General features: G+C 45.1%; 1 protein-coding gene across 4 annotated transcripts in view; it reads left to right on the top strand.

The window, feature by feature from the left end:
* RPTOR (regulatory associated protein of MTOR complex 1) overlaps positions 1-18,820 on the top strand; it is a 174,221-nt gene that overhangs the window by 114,738 nt on the left and 40,663 nt on the right. For all 4 annotated transcript variants that reach the window (XM_080375032.1, XM_080375031.1, XM_080375034.1 and 1 more), the window contains 8 exons: positions 1,681-1,755; positions 2,377-2,442; positions 3,075-3,266; positions 4,526-4,666; positions 6,648-6,765; positions 8,169-8,309; positions 8,755-8,913; positions 15,603-15,721. In XM_080375032.1, coding sequence (XP_080231158.1) covers positions 1,681-1,755; positions 2,377-2,442; positions 3,075-3,266; positions 4,526-4,666; positions 6,648-6,765; positions 8,169-8,309; positions 8,755-8,913; positions 15,603-15,721 — 1,011 coding nt within the window. The remainder of the gene's footprint in view (positions 1-1,680; positions 1,756-2,376; positions 2,443-3,074; positions 3,267-4,525; positions 4,667-6,647; positions 6,766-8,168; positions 8,310-8,754; positions 8,914-15,602; positions 15,722-18,820) is intronic.

The following is an 18,820-nucleotide window of genomic DNA, read 5'->3' as shown; positions in this document are numbered from 1 at the left end:
ACTAGGAACTTCACATTTTATATAAGTTCTGAAGCTCCACAACAAACCTGCAGCTTGATTTGGTCATGTTGTATTATTATTCACAAGTATAGCTGCTTATTCCTTGGGGAGGAGGAGGTGTTACTGATGCTGGATTTCCATATTGTTCACAGGATCTGAGCAGGGAGGGTTTGAGCAAGTGTGCTGGTGTGATAGAAGTTGCCTCCCTCCCTCGAGCCTCAGGTACTTGGGTAACAGTGGCAGCACAATAAATGCGGTGTGAAGATGAGCAGCTTCTCTTTGTTGGTGTCTGCCTACACAGTGAAGAGATTGGTTTTGTAAGGAACAGAAAGTATTCACGTTGAGAATGAAGAGAGGGGGAAGAAGGAAGCCTGGGGTTTTGTGCAGCATTACACGGAAGTCAGGAAAGCCTCTCGTAGCTGCAGCTTGGCATCCCTCTGCTCTTTGGTCTGCCAAAACCAGCATCTTTACTTCTGTCAGCAATAAAATATTCTCTTGCAACTCTCTCTTGCCATCCCCTCTCCTTTCAACAATTAGTTCCCTCCTTCACCTTCTACACCTGATAAAAAATACATGATTCTGTCTCTGGCATGAAGCATAGAATAGAATAACAGTCAACAGGGGAAACATTGCTAAGTCAGTATTTCCTCCCTTAAATTTTCACTTTCGTAGTATGTATTCTTCTGGTTTGTCCCTAATATGGCTGCTTGAAGCCGGAGTTGGTATGTTAGCAAAATCATGGTACACACCATGTGTTTCACTGCTGCTACTACCCCAGGAAAACCTGCATTATTCTCCTTACAGGCTTTTAGAGACAGTGGAGTTGCTCTGTGGTTTCTGATTGTATGTAGCAGGAGGCTGTGCTACTACATGCTACAGTTGTACCGATTTAATACGCGTTAGCCCTTGACCAAGTAACACAGCGATTAGTCTTGTTTGTGTACGTGAGTTGAAATCTGGAGTCCCGGGGGTAAGACAGGGTGGACAGCCGGGGGAAGAGGAAGGACCCCCAGGAGCATCTGCAGCAGCCCATGCCACAGGCTGGGCAGGCAGGAGCGTGTGAGCATGCAGCTCTTGGTAGCTGCTGTGTGACCCTCAGGTTCCCTGGAGGGAACGGTCGGGGCACGTACTCCCTGCCTGAGGAGGAACGTTCCAGATTTGACCCTAGTTAGACAGATACCTCACTGTACAACTAGAAGATGGGGAACAGCAATTACCAGCAGACCTGATCTATGGTGAGCTAATTCTTGATGTGGGATTGGAAATCAAGTACTAGGGGCTTTCAGAAGATGTAATCTTAAATAATTTTTGCTCTGTTAAATGTGAAACCCCCCCAACAAACAACACCCAAAAACCAACAAAAAAATTTGATTCCTCCTTGGTTTTGCTTTTGGTGGCTCACAAACGCTGATGAAGGTTTAATGTGGGACAGAGCAATGTCAGTTTAACTCTTCTCCTAAGCAGGAGGGTGGCAGGGGGCTCCTTGCTTCAGACCCCACTTCTCCTGCAGGGGTGGATGTCTGGTAGCGGCCCGATGGAGGGCTGGCGCTTTATTTTGCTTCTCAAATGAAAATGAGTTGAGAAAAATGATTAAGACATGAAATATTCATACATCATTGGAGGAAAAAAATCTTTTTTATGTAACAGTGCTCATTGTGTTTTTCTTTGTCTCTTTTTCAGTCCTGCCAAGCTGACCTTGTGAAGGACAACGGTCACAAGTATTTCCTTTCAGTTCTGGCAGATCCTTATATGCCAGTAAGGACAAGTCATCTTTATTCAGTCTTACAGCATTTGCTTAGCTTGTCTTAGCTTCTCTGTTGCTGTTCTGGTGCAGCTGGTGCTAACGTAGGACTGCCTCCCGCCTCCGTCTCCTGTGGCACCCGCTGCTCTGCTGCAGAGAGTCATTGACCAGGGGCATCAGAAATGCTTCTGCCCCGTTACGTGATACACACAGCCAAACCAAACAAAAATTTGGAAACTTGTTTAAAGTTATATAAGTGCAGATTACTCAGTGGTGATGATGGGAGCTGCAAGCTCCTGGGGGCTGGGTGCAGAGGCAGTCTAATTGCACTGTAACTTCATAATTCCCTCTTCAAAAATGTTTTGTGGTTTCCTGTAATAGGTATTTGTGTGCCTCCTCCAGGGCAATATACAGAGGTTGGTGGGGAGGATCATATTGGCAGTCTGATGAGATGTCTCAGGTGTAAGTAGTGACAGGACTGGATGACGAGAAAATTCTATCTTGCTTTCCCCTCTCTTGTTCTTTCAACATGATACAGACTGCACTTAGAATAATCTCATGTTTCAGAAAGCATGCGATAGAGTTGTTCTCTGACCTGTTTTCTAGATAACAATTTGGTTGTATATTGTTTTAAGGCTGAACACAGGACAATGACGGCTTTTATCCTGGCTGTAATTGTTAACAACTACAACACTGGACAGGTGAGCCCCAGCATCCTTTTTCCTTTCATTCTCTCCTACCTCTGCTCTGCGTTGTGCCTTCACTATGATCAAAGTGTCCTGGCTTGTGTTAAAGCACAACCCTGAACTGGGAAACAGAAGATTGCTTTATGTTATTTTTGTGTGGATTAGAAGAAAAATTGACCCAGAGGTGTAACAAACACATTATGTACCTGGCAGCTGGAAGTGGAGGTTCAGGACACAAGTCGCTCACCAGCTGCCCCCCAGGCAGCGCACTGACGTACTACCTACAGAAATAGTGCCTAGTTCCTGTCAAGTGGAAACTTGATGGCTGTGATAAAGTTCTTGGGAAGGATATATGGAACGAGCCATAAACCTTGGGGCTCTGACAGGTGCAAGGAATATTTCCAATGAGGAAGAAATAGGCTTTATGCATTACAGAAAGCATTTCTAATGCTCGGCTATTTAGCTGTAGTGGTGTGTAGTTGACCTTCCCTTCGCACTGCTTCCAAACAATATTTTGTAACAAAATCAGTGTGTAACCACCGAATAATTTCCTCTTGATTTCCTGTCTATTTGAGAAATAATTCTCTTTTCTGATGATGAGGTGGGAAGCCGTCATCCAAAATAAAGTGCATTGATTTGTGTTTCAGGAAGCCTGCCTTCAAGGAAACCTGATTGCTATTTGCCTGGAGCAGTTAAATGATCCACATCCTCTTCTGCGTCAGTGGGTGGCCATTTGTTTAGGACGTATTTGGCAGAACTTTGACTCAGCCAGGTGGTGTGGTGTGAGAGACAGTGCTCATGAAAAGCTCTACAGTCTCCTCTCGGATCCAATCCCAGAGGTAAAAATCCAACTTTTTAAGTCAACGCCAGTTGAATTGTCAGAGTTCTGGCAGAGGGCTATAGAAATACTCACAAAGCCAGGGCCGTCAAGAGCTTTGCGATTGTGTCTGGTTCAGAGAAAGATCTTAGCGCTTGTGCTTCAAGGTGATGTAAATCATACAAGCCCTGCAAGAGAAGTAACCAAAGAAATGCAGGGGGAGTTCATACAGCTTGAAGCCCTGGAATCTTGGCACCGGAGTTAGGAGACACCATGGTTTTTTGCTTGCTCCCATATCAGAAGCTTGTTAAAAATGTGGTCCCAAAACTGACTGTGTGTTGCAAAAAATGCTCTGCTCTTTTTGACCAAGTATGAAAGCCATTCTCTTCCTGGTAGGTGTGAAAATACATCTTAAATTGGATGTGTTTTACCTTTGTGACAAACTCTCCAAGACAGAAGTGGTTCTTGTACAGAACCTGGCTGTGATTGACAGAGCCTGTCAGACCCCAGTGAAATTACATCACGTGGGAGAAGTAAGCCTGGAGATAAACACTATTGCTAACGTGCAGTGCTTAAAGATTAGATTCCCCTTTACATTCAGCCTCTCTGTCATGCATCCTCCACCTCCTTTCTCTGGCCCCATCTTTCCCCGTTTTATAAGCAGGGTTTGCCTGGGCTGCCCTTGCGGCACGCCCGCACCTCTCGCTGGGAAGCCCAAGTGAGCATTCCTACTTTGTGAAGCGCATCCTGCAGTCACCGATTGCACCGTATCCCCACTGTTTGCATTCTCTGCCAAGGCAAGCTGTAAGGTTACTAAGCCATCTGATCCCTCTGCTCTTTGTGTGATCTGGCAAAGTTTACCCTGATTTGGGCTGCTGTCTTTTCTCCTTTTCTTTTTTTCCATCATCTTCTACCTTTCTGTAAGCCCTTACCCAAAGACTGTAGTTCAACAGTCTTTATTAAAGAGATTCACATCCCAACAGTAACTCCCTGTGTACCTTATTCCTGTTAATTAATATTCTAGGCAACGTCAACTGGAAAAATCACCCATGGGAAGGTCACTGAGTATTCTGGGAAATTAAATATACTCCTGCATCTGTGAATACTTAAAACTCAGTGCTTTGCTGAATCTGTTCTGGTTTTTAGTCTCCATGGGCTTCCCTTTAACCCTTGCCGTTTACCTGACACGGTAGTCCAGGTTTCCAGAGATGCAATTCGTGGGGATAAAAAAATCCCACTGGCAACAGGAGGAAAATAATAATGAATGTTTGTGTCTCACAGGTTCGCTGTGCTGCAGTCTTTGCACTGGGAACATTTGTGGGCAACTCTGCTGAACGGACTGATCACTCCACCACCATCGATCACAATGTAGCTATGATGTTGGCCCAGCTCATCAATGATGGGAGCCCCATGGTGAGGAAGGTACGGAACGGCTGGCAGCACAGAAGTGTGGCAGATTCATGCCAGTGAGCTCTGTGCTATGCCTAATCGGAGCGTGCATTATTTAATAAGACTTTTCAATGAATTTGACTCATTTGGAAGTATCTGTTTCCTTGTGAAGTCTTTTAACTTCAGTTCCTGCTGAGAAGAAATACATGCAAACAGCGACACCGGTGAAAATAGCAGCCTACTGCTGCAGCTGAAGGCTCGGTGCTGAGCCGTGCGCTGCATGCTCAGGCTGGTCACATGCAGTGGTATTCTGGGATGCTGGTTTATCCACTTGCCCTTTTTTTCAATGCATGTGTTCCAACACTTAATTTACTCGGCAATATAAGGAGCCTACTGCCAGGAGTATTATATGAGTGTAGTATGTCACAGTATCCAGGTGCTGACAGGACTGTTGTTCAGATCAAAATGTTTCTGCTGTTTAACAGCGGATCTCTGGTTTAGCTCGTGTATTCCGCTAAGCAAATGACTGAGATAGGAGTAACAATCTCAGGGGGTTGTGGGAATTTTTGTATCCTGGTTCTTTAATTTAAAGAGAATGTGAAGACAGGGATAAGGAAGGAGAGGAATTACATTAAAGTCTTTTTCAGGTGCACAAAACATTGAGAATTCTTGCTGGGCTACTCTTCTGCTAATGCTCTTCTGTTGATTACTGTTTTGATTGCAATATTTTACATTACAGGATCTCAGGTTTTCAATGAAATAGTAATGTGTTGCTAGAAACGTGGGAGTATGTGGCAGTCCTAGTGGGGAGGAAGAGGAGAGGGAGTAAGAGTGCTGTGGAGAGAACATGAGCTCTGTTCAGTGAAAAGATCTTGCTGCTTTTAGAAACCACAGTGACAAATGACAGACTGTTTCAAAGTAATTCTCCAGGTTTTGGAGATTTACAGTTTCTGATGCACCATTGTACATCAATAGTACAATAAATAGTTTTTGATGTTCTGGATCGTTCTTGATGGGCGCACTTAGGTGTTCTAATGCTGGTGTTTACTTAACTGGAACATCAACACCCTGACAGTTGTCGCCAGCATTGTGAGGATTAATTTCTGTTGTCTTGTTCCAGCATTTAATCAGTTTAATTCAAGAGAGCGCTGCATGTCACACTGTATGCTCTTAGAGATTCATGAATCTCTCTCGAAGATTAGTTCCCTGAACAGACAACAGCAACCAAAGCCAGCTCTCCACCTCTCCTTTTTGCCGTTTCCAAGTGCCTAGCAAGTGGTACCTAATTGAGGGTCTGAACTTCATCTTCTCTGCCCTCCCTGCCCCACCTCGGTTGTTCAGGTTCTCAGCTGCAGCTGTGAGAATGAACGGGCGGGTGGTCTCTGCTGGGTGGGCAGCACCGTGCTCATGTTGGCTGCTGACGCTGCGGGTTAGTACGAGACGGCGCGGTTCAGCGTAGGGTCCGGGCACCGGAGCTGTGCGGGGAAGAGCTGAGCCATGTCCCTGGGCGCCTCTCACCAGGTTCTGTTTCCTTCAGCTCAGAGCAGATGTAGGACAGGCTGCAGGGCGAGAGCTCCGCTCCATGCATGTGTGTGCACTGAGGCAGAGGGCCAGGCTGTGCCACGGGGGCTGAGGGCACAGACCCTCGGCACAGCTCGTCGCTGCTCTGAGAGACCTGCTCGTGGGCCAGGCTGCGCGTGCGCAGGAGTGGAGGGAGCTGGGTGCCAGTCACCAGTTCGGTACTTTCTGCCATACTGCGCCAGTTTGGCAGCACTGGGCAGCATCAGAGTAGTGGGAGCCTGTTCAGGTCTAAAAGACTTGCAAGGAATCAGACTTGAAGCAGCGTGCTCTGGCTTTCTTCAGTTCAGCCCTGTGGAGTGAAGGGAGAGTCGCTAGTCTGGATGGCCACCCAGTAATACCAACAGTAATGACGTAGTGTTCTGTGTTTCCCTTTGGTCCGTTGTTTCTGACCTAGGTAACCATGAAACCCCTGTTTCTTCTGCTCTTTCCGTAGGAGCTGGTGGTGGCTTTAAGTCACCTGGTGGTTCAGTACGAGAGCAATTTCTGCACCGTTGCCTTGCAGTTCATGGAAGAAGAGAAGAATTACCCTCTCCCTTCTCCAGCGGCCACAGGTGAGTGTTTGTGTTCGTGTGGACAGGAAATGTATAGCCTGAAAGCTCTTGGGAGCTTTTATTTAAGGAGTTTGCCTAACACGATGAAATTCTTGCTGGTGGTGATTTATCAAACGGCACTGTGGCTACAAAGTTGAGTGGCATGGTGGGTGCCTCTGATGTCTGTTTAGTGCTGTAATATTTTCTCATGAGAAAGTGCATCCTCCGCTGAGTCTCCATCTAAAGCAGCTATAGCTCACCAGCAAGGTGTAGAGACTGAACACCCTGTGAGATCCAAAGGGATCCCCTTCAGGTCAAGATGGAAGTGTATCTGTCAAGGCAGTACACAGGCTTGCAAGACTTTCCCCCCTTAAATTATACCTGAGCCTTCTGTGTCGTGTTGACGTAGTGGAAGCCTCACCACAGAGCAGTGAACTGCCCGTGCTCTGGACTTGGCAAGACGCGGTGGTGCACTTCATGCTTTGTGCCTGCGGTCTCATCCCTTTTGTTGCGTCTGTCGCTTTATGTGAGGAATGAAAAATCCTAGTGAAATTGTTGCTAACCTTGTGTTTTCTTTAGAGTCAAAGTACACTGGAAATCTTGAAGGATAACAGAACTGTTGCAACAGAAGCTTGGAGCCAAGGCCATGTGCTGTCTCTGCAACGAGCAGTTTAATCTCCCTATTGTCTGAATAACTAAACCATATTGGAAAACAAGCTTCTCCCCATTTGTCCTTTTTGCTGCAGGAAATATGCCGTTTGGAATAGTGCTTTTCCTTACCAAAAGATTTCTGAAGTATTTTTCAGTAGGGTGCAGTGGAAGCATTGGTCCCACCACCATAAGGCAGCCACCTCTGTAGTGAAATCAAATAGCTATGGTACAGCGTGTGTACTAAGGAATGAAAATAAGAAATTTTAAAAATTGTGTCCAGGTTATGGGTGAAATATGAATTGAAACTAGACCTGAAATTTGATCAGGAAACCAGAATTGTCATGACTCTTTATAATGAGAAAAATGTATTTGATTTTTAATGAGCAGAAGTAGACAGAAGCCTGCAAATGCTGCCTACTAAATGGTGTCTGCTGTAGCAGCGTGCCCTAGCACAGTGTCTGGACATGGCCCAGCATCGACCTTGGAGAGGAGATTCATCATGCCTCCCTGGGTAGTCTGCAGGCACTGGCAAGGCTCAGCTCACCCAGTTTTATTGGATGTAACAAAATCACAGCCTAAACAGCAGAGACACATGGTCCTTGCTGATGATGTATGGAGGGTCCTTTGTCATACCTCATTCTGTTTGAGCCTAACAGGCAATGACTAAATTCTCTTCGTGTTGGTAGTGGTTTAGTTGCATATTTGCTGGGAAATAACCAAAAGGCTTTAACTGCTTTGGTTACATCTAGAATTGCTTAATTTTGCACCTGCAGAGGGTGGGAGTTTGACACCAGTGCGAGATGGTCCATGTACACCGAGGCTGCGGTCTGTCAGCTCTTACGGGAACATCCGAGCAGTTACCACAGCTAGGAACTTGAACAAGTCCCTGCAGAACCTCAGCCTGAATGAAGAATGTAAGAGATCTCAAAATTCTTTCATCTTTCTTTGCCTCTTCTTCCCCCCTCCCCCTCATGCAAGCCAGGAAATACCACGTGCAAGGCAACATGAGCTGAAACTAGCACTTTAGCCCAGATTATCCAGTGGCCAGCTCCAAGGGCTTAGATGAGAAGGCCCTTTGTAATTAATTTCAATTTTCTGGTCATTTGTATTGATTTTTCTGAGTGTTTGGGGACCAGAAAGGTGCCTTCCAACTTCCTGACGTACGTGGATTTTTTTATCTGAATCTTTTCTGACTCCTTGATGTTTACTCTGTATTTAAACATTCAGTATTTAAAAGGGGATGTTGTGGATTTGCCTAATCTTTGTGTTGCAGGACTTAGAATAGGGCTGTTATGCCTGGGTAAAAATTGTTCTCTCACCAGTTCTTGTTTCAGCCTCTGCCCTCTTTTCTCTTGGCAGCTGGAAGCTCTGTTGCATTTTCTCCTGGGAATCTCAGCACCAGCAGCAGCGCCAGCAGCACCTTGGGCAGCCCTGAGAATGAGGAGTATATCCTGTCATTTGAGACTATTGACAAGATGAGACGAGTCAGCTCTTACTCTTCTCTGAATTCACTAATAGGTGAGTAAAGACTCCCCTACCCTTCCTTTCCTTGCTTCACATGCTTTTGTGGAAAGTTTGTATCTTGGCTCCTGCTAGGTCTTAACTCCAACAAAATTTCTCCTAACAGTAGAAGTGCTGCTCTTGGTTAGGCTACCTGCAGAGTGGTCAGTCCTGCTCTGATGGAGGGACTGGAAGTGAGAGCTGCTGGCTCCAGCCGTAAGCTTCACTGCGATGGGTGACAGTCCTGTTAGGAATTTAAGCACAAAAATGCCACATATACAGGAATTTCACTTCCACTGTGGTTTCATTGGCTAGAGAATGAAAGCGAGGACCCCCTGTCCCATGGGCACAGCAGCTGGGCAGACCAGCACTAACTGCTTCCCATCACTGTTTTTATGTGGGTTGCATTTCTATACAGCGCAGCCACTTTAGTGTGTTACTCACCCAAGGAAGCCTTCGCTGGCTAATTTCCTGCGCAGGTTTATATGCACACTATTAAAATAAGACTTAAAAATGAAGAAATCCCAGGCTGTGTCTTAAAAGCAAAAAGACTGCTTCACAGAAATCTGCTTTTGTGCAAAAAGTTCCATGGCTGATCCTGCCGCCTCCAGTCCCCTCTCCATTATTTCCTCACAGATAAGCGGCTCTAAGAACACTAACAGCACTGAACTTTTTACCACCACTCAGCGGTCCCTTTCTCTCCTGGTGTTGCACTCTCTGGGAAGCGTACAGAGCTTTGCAGAGCAAAATGCTATAGCACAGTAGAAGGGGAATTTTACTTGTATTTATGCAGCGCGTGGCTGATTCATGTGTGATGGATTATTTGCATTTCTTTTATAGAACAAAACCGGAATGTTTATATTAAGCTAGTTCAACTTAGTTGTTTTTCAAGTAATCTTCCCAGTTGTATCTTGACTACTACAACAGCATTGCTTTAAACTAGCTGCAGTTTTTCGAACAGTCCAAACCGTGTTGGGATGGTGACACAACGCGAGAAGGACCTGGCTCTGCAATGGCCGCCTTCCAGGGAGCGGGGAAGGCAGCACGCAGCAGAGAAATGCTGGTGTCTCATTTTCTTTGTAATCAGTAAATGTGCCCATATTTTTGTAGCTTTCAAAAATGAGTGAAAAGAGAGCGGTGTAACTCGGAGAGGAGTCCACCTGAGTGATAGACTTGCCTTGACTGAAGAAGCATTTTGCTCTACTCAGTTTTCGGGAAGAGGTAATGGTGATTTGGCTCTCATGAGTTGAAAGATTCCAGGGTTGTAATTCCCCTGTGGCAGTTTAAAATCAGGTGTTCATTAGAAACTTGATCAATTAATTTGCTTTTGTAGGTAATGAAACTGAGTCTTCTAAAGCATGACAGGATTGTTAGGAAATTTCTCTCTGTCTTAAGCTAGAACTTGAGTTTTCTCATTTCCACTGGTGCACACTGGCGTCTGCTTGATGGCTTGTGCGTGTCTCACAAGAGCTTTTCAGCACAGTTGGAAAAAAATCTAGAGATGAGTGAGGGAGTCCTAGGAAAACAAAAAGAGCAGTTCTCCAAAGCCTCCCTCATTCCTATTCAATCAGAAGAGCTCATATCCAGCTGGAAATGACAGAGCTTATAGAAGTGTTTAAAATTCATAACTCACACAGAATCCCATTACCTTCAGCATTTGCCTGCTGAAAGCCAGGCTTTTTTCATTTCTGCTGAAGGATCACCATCTTCCAGCCTGCTCTCTCCTGCTCCCCAAGGGAAGAGTTTTCAAAATGCCATCACCTCCAGCCACCCTCAGTCGTGCTGCAGCTGCCGCACAGCCAGCCTGGGCTCAGGTTAACCCCTTTCTTTGAAGCTTTAGTGTGCAATAAAATACTGCTATGCAGCTAGCAAGAGTGGGGTAACTTGGGGAGGAGTCCACCTGGGTGGTAGACTTGTCTTGACTGAAGAAATGTTTTGCTCTGTCTTCTGGGAGAAGTAATGGTGATTTGGCTGTGCAGTAGTGACTCTGCCAAGGGTTTGAGACAGGCAGAGCAGTAAAAAGGATGCTTTGGGCACATGGGTAGACTCAAACCAAGGCAGAAATCTAGTCTGTAATAACAAAAGTAGAAATTTTCAACCACAGTTTAATCCTGTGTTCTATACTGTGCATTCCCTAGGTTGATTCACTGATGTTCAGGGCTTTCTTCCGCTCTTGCAATTTTAGGAACTTGGTGCTAGAGGGATTATTCTATCTACTTTACTGACACTGCAGCATCGTACAATGTACTCCTTCCCATAAACTTGAGGAAAACCTCTCCATTCCTTCTTGTGCCATTTTACAAACAGCTTCTTAGCCAGCTATCGGCCACGTGCCCCCATGTAGTGCCCTCACCAAATGCAGCGTGTACTTTGACTCTAGGTATGCTCTTTCCGGGCAGGCTGGTCCTTGGCCAGGCAGTCCTGTTACCAGAAGAGACATTTATTTCTGGCCCATGTTTTCAAGCTGGCAAGATGCAGGTTTTGGTGTCAACACAGACATCAGTTTGGATGGGAAGCTAAGCCTTCCTGCTTTTTCCATACAACTAGTCATTAATCTTGGTGTCCTGGAAACTTTTAGTTTAGTTTCAAGATAGGAAAAGGGAAGGAATCAAGATGGGTGTTTTGCATACCTTGGGGCTGATTATTCATCTCCAAACTGCATGATTAAAGTCTTTGTCCTACAGAGAGCATTACTGGAAAGATTATGTTACAGAATGATCAAAGGAGGAGGAAAGTAAATCTTGGAACGATGAAATGCTGGGGAACAGTTCCCTTTTCCAGCAGGAGAGGCTGGAGGCAGAAAACTATTAGCCATGTCACAGGATCCATCCTGAAGAGCTGCCTTGAAGTAACACAGCAGGAGATTACTGCAGCGAGGATGAGGAGAGCAAGAGACGCAGGTGGACATGGACAGTGAGCTGCAGCAAATAAGAGAGCGGGTGTTGTGGCAGGTAGAGCCTTCTTCTCTGCCACTAGGCAATATATTTAAATGCACAGACATAATGAGGAGTAACCGGTCAGTCAGCAGAATTTATAAATAGTAACTTGCATAGCAGCAAAATGCAGGGATCCGAGTGGGTTTTGGGAAGGGAAGCTTGATGTAGAGGCTGGGCATGGTGGGCTGCTTTCATGTTGGCTATGACAGCCCTTTGGTCCAGGGGAAGTACCTGCTCTGAGGGAACATTCTTTTTTCCCAATGAGCTGCTTCTGGTTTCTGCTGAAACATTAGAAAGCTCGTGCTTTGTTTGAATCGCTCCCAGGGGCTGGGCTGTGCAGGAACCCCTTGGCGTGGCCCTGTGCAAAGAGGCCGGCTTGCAGACTGTCAGGTCTGTGCAAGAAACACTGATTTGCCGTTTCTGTAGGGGCAGGCTGCCGTCCACGTTTGTCAAAGCAGAGTTTGGAGAGCGATCAGCATTTCAGGTGTTCTCTTCATCCGAGTAGCTCTCACCGGACCTTCTATGTCACTCACAGGGAGAGGAGGGACTTGTGGGGTGCACGCTTACAGACCTGGGGGGGTAGTGTTGATGGGAGGCAGATACCCCAGCCCTCGGGTGCTGTTCAGTTTGAAGTATTTCAGCTGTGTGTTTCATCGTGTGCCGTTCCCGCAGGCAGGCGGGATGTGCAGGCGCAGGGGCTGTCTCTGGTCCAGGCGCAGCAGTGCCGGGGCAGCTATTGGTCAGGTTTTGCTGCTGTGTGGGGTGGGGAGTGGACTGCACCTTCTTCTGGAGATCAAGGCTTAAACCACTGCAGCGATTTTTACAGGGGATGGGAAAGAAACCCTGTCGAAGCGTGGCAAATCAAAAGGAAGAAATAAAAACATTAGCATTTATTTTTGCATCCCGCGTGGTTCTGCCCTTCGTGGGCTCAGTGACCTGGCTGCAGGACCTCAGCTGGGTCCCTTCCTCGGGGCCGTTGCATGGTGCTTGCTGCTGAATTGAGCTAAGAGTCATACAAGTGCAAAGAAAATCAAAGTCGTCAGTAAAGGCAGGCAATTTATTTTTGACAGTCTTAGTAGAGAGGAATCATTTTGTAAATGTAAATCTGTACTGCAAGGTCCATTTAACTGGCTTTGAATCAGTCTGACTAATTACAGAGCTGTCTGCTTGGATTAACACCCCATCCCCCTTGCTCAGATCTTTGTTTGCATCTTCGGGATATTTTTTGCATTTTAGTCCATTACATGAAATCAAGCTGCTGTTCAGCCTGCCACCTCTGCTGCCTTCCATTATCCCACTGACTTGGCGCTCAGGTTTTTACAAGGAGCTGTGTCAGAAGTGTCACTCGATTGAATCAGTGCAATGAACAACACTAACATGGGCAGGGGGTGGGTGGCAGAAGAAGAGACTGGTCCTTTGAGCACCAGCTCTGAGCCTGAGATGCCTTTGTAGAAATTCCCTCTGTTCTTTTCAAAGGCTGCTGAGTGAATGAGGAATTGCACTGGCACAGTTCTGTTTTAAATTTGTTTTTTCATGATGCTTAGATGTATAAAAAATGTCATTGGGTTTTTTTCTTTATGACTGTTATGAATGAGGTGGTTATCAGAGAAACACTGGAAAATCTGATGGGTGCCCTCTCGCTCTCCTTTTCTCTCCCTTTCCTTTTACTGTCTTTCAAGGGCTTTAAAAGAAATCAAGCCATCCGGATTTACCATCAGTCCTGACAGAACTTCTGTGCAGGACCAAATGTAGGAGCTAGAGCTCCAAGCAGACCTCGGGCAGCATTACCTGGCTGGCTGCTTCGGGAGCTGGGGTGCTTTTTCCCTCCCGCAGCTTGTAGCACTTTGTCTCTCCCCCTCTCTTGTTCTTTATCCTTCCCCCTCCCCTTTTTCTTTGCCGGGTAATAGGAGCTTCCAGGATGAACGTGGCAATTGCAGAAAGCAAAGCCTAGTCAGAAGCCTGGAGAAGGCAGACAAGCGCTGTGTCACTGTCTTTTGCTGGGTGGCCTAACTTCCTTCCAAGCTTGGACTGACTTTATTGTGTATGGAGATTTTCGTTATTTAACCATTATTTAAGCTTCTGAGAAAGGCAGTGGGTTTTGCCTGTTACGACCAAATCCAAAACCTGAACTTGGATCTGCACCGTTTGGTTCCGCTCAACTCGTGCGTGTCTTGCTCATGTGTTCCCGCATTCTGTGGGCCCTGGGCTCTGTCCTCGGCTGACACAAACCGAATGCGGCCAACCAGTGCCCGTGGGCTCTGCCCCATCCGGCAGTACGGCTTTCTCACATTACCGGCTTCGGTCTTTCTGGGTGGATTTAACACTGCTGTATATTTGTCAGGCTCTGTATCCTTCCCTGTCCTGGAAGGGTTAGGATTAGCTGCAGGAGTCTGTTGCATAGGTCGCCCCCAGCACATGGGCAGCGCTGTCCATGTGGCACTGTCATAAATATTGGTGACATTTCTGCGAGAAACTCTGCAAGCAGGCACTACTTGGAAAATCTTTGGACATCGGCTGAGTAAGAGACCCTTTTCTTTGCAGGTCAGATGAGAGGATGGAGTTAGATTTTTGCCTTCGCGTTTTGCAGAATGTTTTGTCACATGCTGGAGAATTTTTCTGGCAGAAGAAAGATTCCCTGGGCTAGCACAGACAAGCGTATGAAGTGCAGCGTGCGTACTCCTGAAGCTTATTGCCGTGTGCTACTTGCCTTCTTCAGCCAAAGTTCAGAGCTGGACTGTCCAAGTCTGTTTTCTGTTGGTTTGAGTATCAGGTTTAACAGCTATGGAAGGTGAGAAGCTGCTTGTTGACCAAGGAACCCTTTCTTCCTAACTTAACGCTTTATATTTAGATGCCTCCAGAAGCACGAAAGGAAATGCAGTAACAGCTTGATCTGTCATTTAGCATTGATTGTGACTCATCTGAAATCCCTATTTTAGTTCCTTTTTTTGTTAGTGCAATGACTTTAATATTGTCCAAATGTCTCAACTCCCAAACAACGGTGTTACAACTATTAGACGTTGTGAGGGTTAGAAGAAAGAAAAACAAGTTAAAAGATTTGCCTAAAAGCAGCAAAATAAAATGGTCACAGAATTGTATCAGTTCTTGCAAATGCTTATTAATTTGATTTGTACTTTGAATCTGTCAGTCCCTTCTGCTGAAATACCAAACAGCAGATATTCTCATTAAATAACAAATTGGCAACTGGGGAATTGATACAAATGTCAGTAGGCAAGAATGAGTTAGATGTACTGCTTCACAAAGGTACAGGTCCGAAAGCTTTATTTTTTAACATTTAGATGTTTGGTAAACCTTGTAGACTATATAAACTCCTGAACGTTCAAGCTGAGTATTAATGCCTAAAACAGTGATACAAATAACCTTAATAAAAGTATAAGCCAGTAACTGTGGTTTTATACCATTTAGTATTTTAGCTTAGGAAATCCAAGGACATGATCTATTTGGCCTTCCCAGATTATTTGCTTCAGGAACCTAGAAAACGAGCAGTTTGACTGAAGCTTATTTAGAGAGTCTTTAATGTGGTTTGCTTTCTCCCACTTTCATTTTACAAGCCCTTGCAGAGTTCACAAAGACAGACAAAATGAAGACAAAATGCCCGCATGGGGTGTTTCTGAGCTCTTCTCTTGATGTTTTCTTAGATGTCATTGTGATGTTCGGCGTTCTAATGAATTTTCTCACATAACATCAAAGAGCTTGAGTTGATGGATCGTCACGTGCTGTGGGGCTTTTCTGTTTTGTTTTTTATTATTTTAGGTGTGAGTTTCAACAGCGTTTATACCCAGATTTGGAGAGTACTCCTGCACCTAGCTGCCGACCCCTATCCTGATGTCTCTGACTTGGCTATGAAAGTTCTCAACAGTATTGCCTATAAGGTACGCCTTTCTGTTCGTGTGTGTCTGTCCGGTCTTTGTATGTTAATTTTTTTTTCATGCTTAGGCAAGGTGTAGGCAGACTGAACTGAATAGGTCCATTGGAGGGCTCTGCCACGTTCAGTCTGGATCTATCGCAGAAGGAGCTTTTAATGTTTTGAGATGATAAACACTCATGTGAACTCTTGATCAGGTAAAATAAACAGATGGGGGAGGGCCTGGGACTGTTTTAAGATATGAATTAGGTGCAGACCTTAGACAGTAGGTCTTGTTTAGAAGTCTACTTACCTAGATCAGTCCCTGGGAGAAACCTTAAATATACTTCATTAAATTATCCGTTTGCAAACTGATTTAGATTATGCAAGTGGGACTGGCCTGCAGACTGAAGCCACAACGGCTCTCCAACCCAGGTGAACTAGTACATGTGAGTCAGCATGCAGACACCCCCGCCACTACTCACCTCTTCAACCCAGGCCTAATCCGCCTAAACCACCATCCTCATCACATTTCATCCTCCAAAGGTGACAAGATGTCCCTGGAGGCTGCCATCACTGCTGATTCAGAATTGCCAGCTTGAGGAGCTGTAGAAGCACCCTCACCTTCCACCTGAAAGGAAGCCCCAGGCCACCCCAGAACATCTTCTCACCACCTGCCTCCCTCCTCCTGCCCGGGCGGCGGTGTCAGAAAGCTGTCTGAACGCAGTCCTTCCCACGTGCTTTCTAGTTGCTCTAGCATCAAGACCATGAGCCATTGCAATGCAAGATGACGTCTCTTACTGACGATTTCCAGTGAATGATCCTAAACCTTCAGACTTAGGCTTCCGAGCTAAAGTTGCAGTAAGAGATGCCAGCATTGTGCACTACCATTTTAATGCCTTAGAGATTTCTTGCTTTTAAACCTGATTTTCTATTGAGAAAATAGTTATTTGTTTGAACTTTTTTATTTGTTTTAAGTATACATATCAGTGAATGGTAAAGTCTGGGGTGTGGGACAGAGAATTACTTTGACAGTGGGGACAAGGAGGTCAGCCTTGCTATGGGTGTGCAGCAAATTATGGTCAGGCTGGAGGTGCCAAACTAAGGTGAATAAGAAAAGGAAAAGGTGAAAGATTTCCCTTTCTCTGCCTCAGATGCATGAAACTAATTCAGCTATTTATCTTGGAAGGCTCTTTGGAAAATAAAATGTTACTCCTACTATGGGATTAAAAGGGATATGATGAGGAACGAGATCTCCTTTTCGTGTCTTAAATATATTTTCAGGACTAACTCCCTTGCTAGTGGAAGGAGATGTATCAGTATTAATACAGATGCTGCTGTGCCCTGCAGATGCCTTCGCTGGCACTGCTGTGGATCTGCTTAGCCAGCAGGAATTCTGATCATTATGTTGTGATATCAGTAATGAATGTTATGACTGGTTTGGTAAATTCTGTGTCAATTCTGACAAGTTTGGTCCTAAATGTTCTGGTACTGAATGGATTCCAAAAGCTCAAGTGGATGGGTATCATGCATCTCATGCTCTGCTTCTCAGACAGCTGCTCTGTCCCTGGCTTTCTAAGGCAATGGCTTTTCAAATGGTTTTGCGAAACAGTAAAAGAGGCATTCCCGTTTACAAGGATTTCTATCTGGGGATGCTTCCGTGAATAAAACGTGTTTGGTCTTCTTTGCCTTAGCCATAAGATCCATAAGGAAAGTATTCAAACATGCAATTTGTCCAGTAGTTTGGGCTGCCTGTATAGTGGGCTGATTGCTGTGCACTTTGTGGTACTGTGGGCTTTGCTTTTGCCAGTACCACCTGGCTTAGGTGGCTCCTAAAAAGGCTTTTGTTATTAAAAAAAACCCAAACAAACAAAAAACCACCAAACCAAAGTAAATATTAAAAAAAAACCAAACAAACAAAAAGAAAACAAACCCCAAACCAACAAACCTATTAACAGCCCACCAAAATGGAAGTTAAGGCTTCAGGTCTGGGGTTATGATCTGGCCTTTATTCATTTCATTATGGATAAAGCTCCTGCTGTGAGCAGTTCTGCCAGGATTTACAGCCTGAACTCTGTGTCTCTGCTGGTGTGAGCTCAGACAGATTATATGAGTTGTCTGATGTGTAATGCAAATTAGTAACAATTAAATTTTTGCTAACTGTATCCTGAGATCTTGCCTTGGTGCTAACGGAGCTTTGTTGGACGTAAAAGGGAGCTGCCTGGATGCTGCCCACAGGCCCTTTGGTCCTCCCGAGTATGCGCAAACAATGCATTTTCTGTTTTATCCTTTGAATTATTTCACTGAATAAAAACAAGAGTTGATTTTCTTGCTTAAACAAAAATGCTGCTTCAGGTGAAGTAAAGCACTTGAATATTCTAGGGGGGTTAGGTTCTAATCCTTTTGTTCCAATAAATACAACATTCAGGGAACAAGAGGCTTCATTTTGGAACTTGGACACCTAAAGTTTTCTTACATTAACACAACTATGCAAAACACTGCGATCTGTACGACATCGCCTGTTGCCATTGGGCTGCTTGGCTGAAAGACCTGAGCAAATGAGCCATGGGCTTATGCTTCTGGGTGGATTTGGTGAATGCATCCTCATTCTTGGTGAACTATTTAGCCTCAGAATGTTGCCAAGCTCTGTGCTTTAAGTATTTGTGATTTTTTTAAACTTATTTTGTACCAGGCAGGTGTTAATCACATAACTCGGTTGCCCTGATGGCTGATCAGACCACACGTTAGGAGTGTGGTTGGAGAGCTCAGAAGTCAATATTGCTATGCTTTATAATCCCCTGCAGTAAAACAAGGGGCCAGTACTGTGAGGTTTGTGACTCTGCAAATGTTCAGATTAGGAGTCTGAATTTGTAAAATAGTTATTTGCAAGGCACCGCGTGAATTTAAAGCAGAATTTTTGTTTTCCAATGAGACTGGTCCTATTCAGTCTTTTTAACGGAGCCATGAATGTAGATCTTTATCTACAGGAGAACTCCAGTGGTCTTTAAATAGGGTGATGTCTTTCTGAGCAGCCGGTGAGTAGGTTGAACAGACGTGCATCGTTCCTGGATGTGAAATATGCGGTTTTATTTCATGGGCTGATTAGACATTGCTAGTTCTCACACAG

The sequence above is a fragment of the Falco punctatus genome (assembly GCF_963210335.1).
Source record: "Falco punctatus genome assembly, chromosome: 1".
In the NCBI taxonomy this organism is placed as follows: domain Eukaryota; kingdom Metazoa; phylum Chordata; class Aves; order Falconiformes; family Falconidae; genus Falco; species Falco punctatus.
The sequence above is the reverse complement of the archived record's forward strand: the minus strand, read 5'-3'. Positions and strand labels throughout refer to the sequence as shown.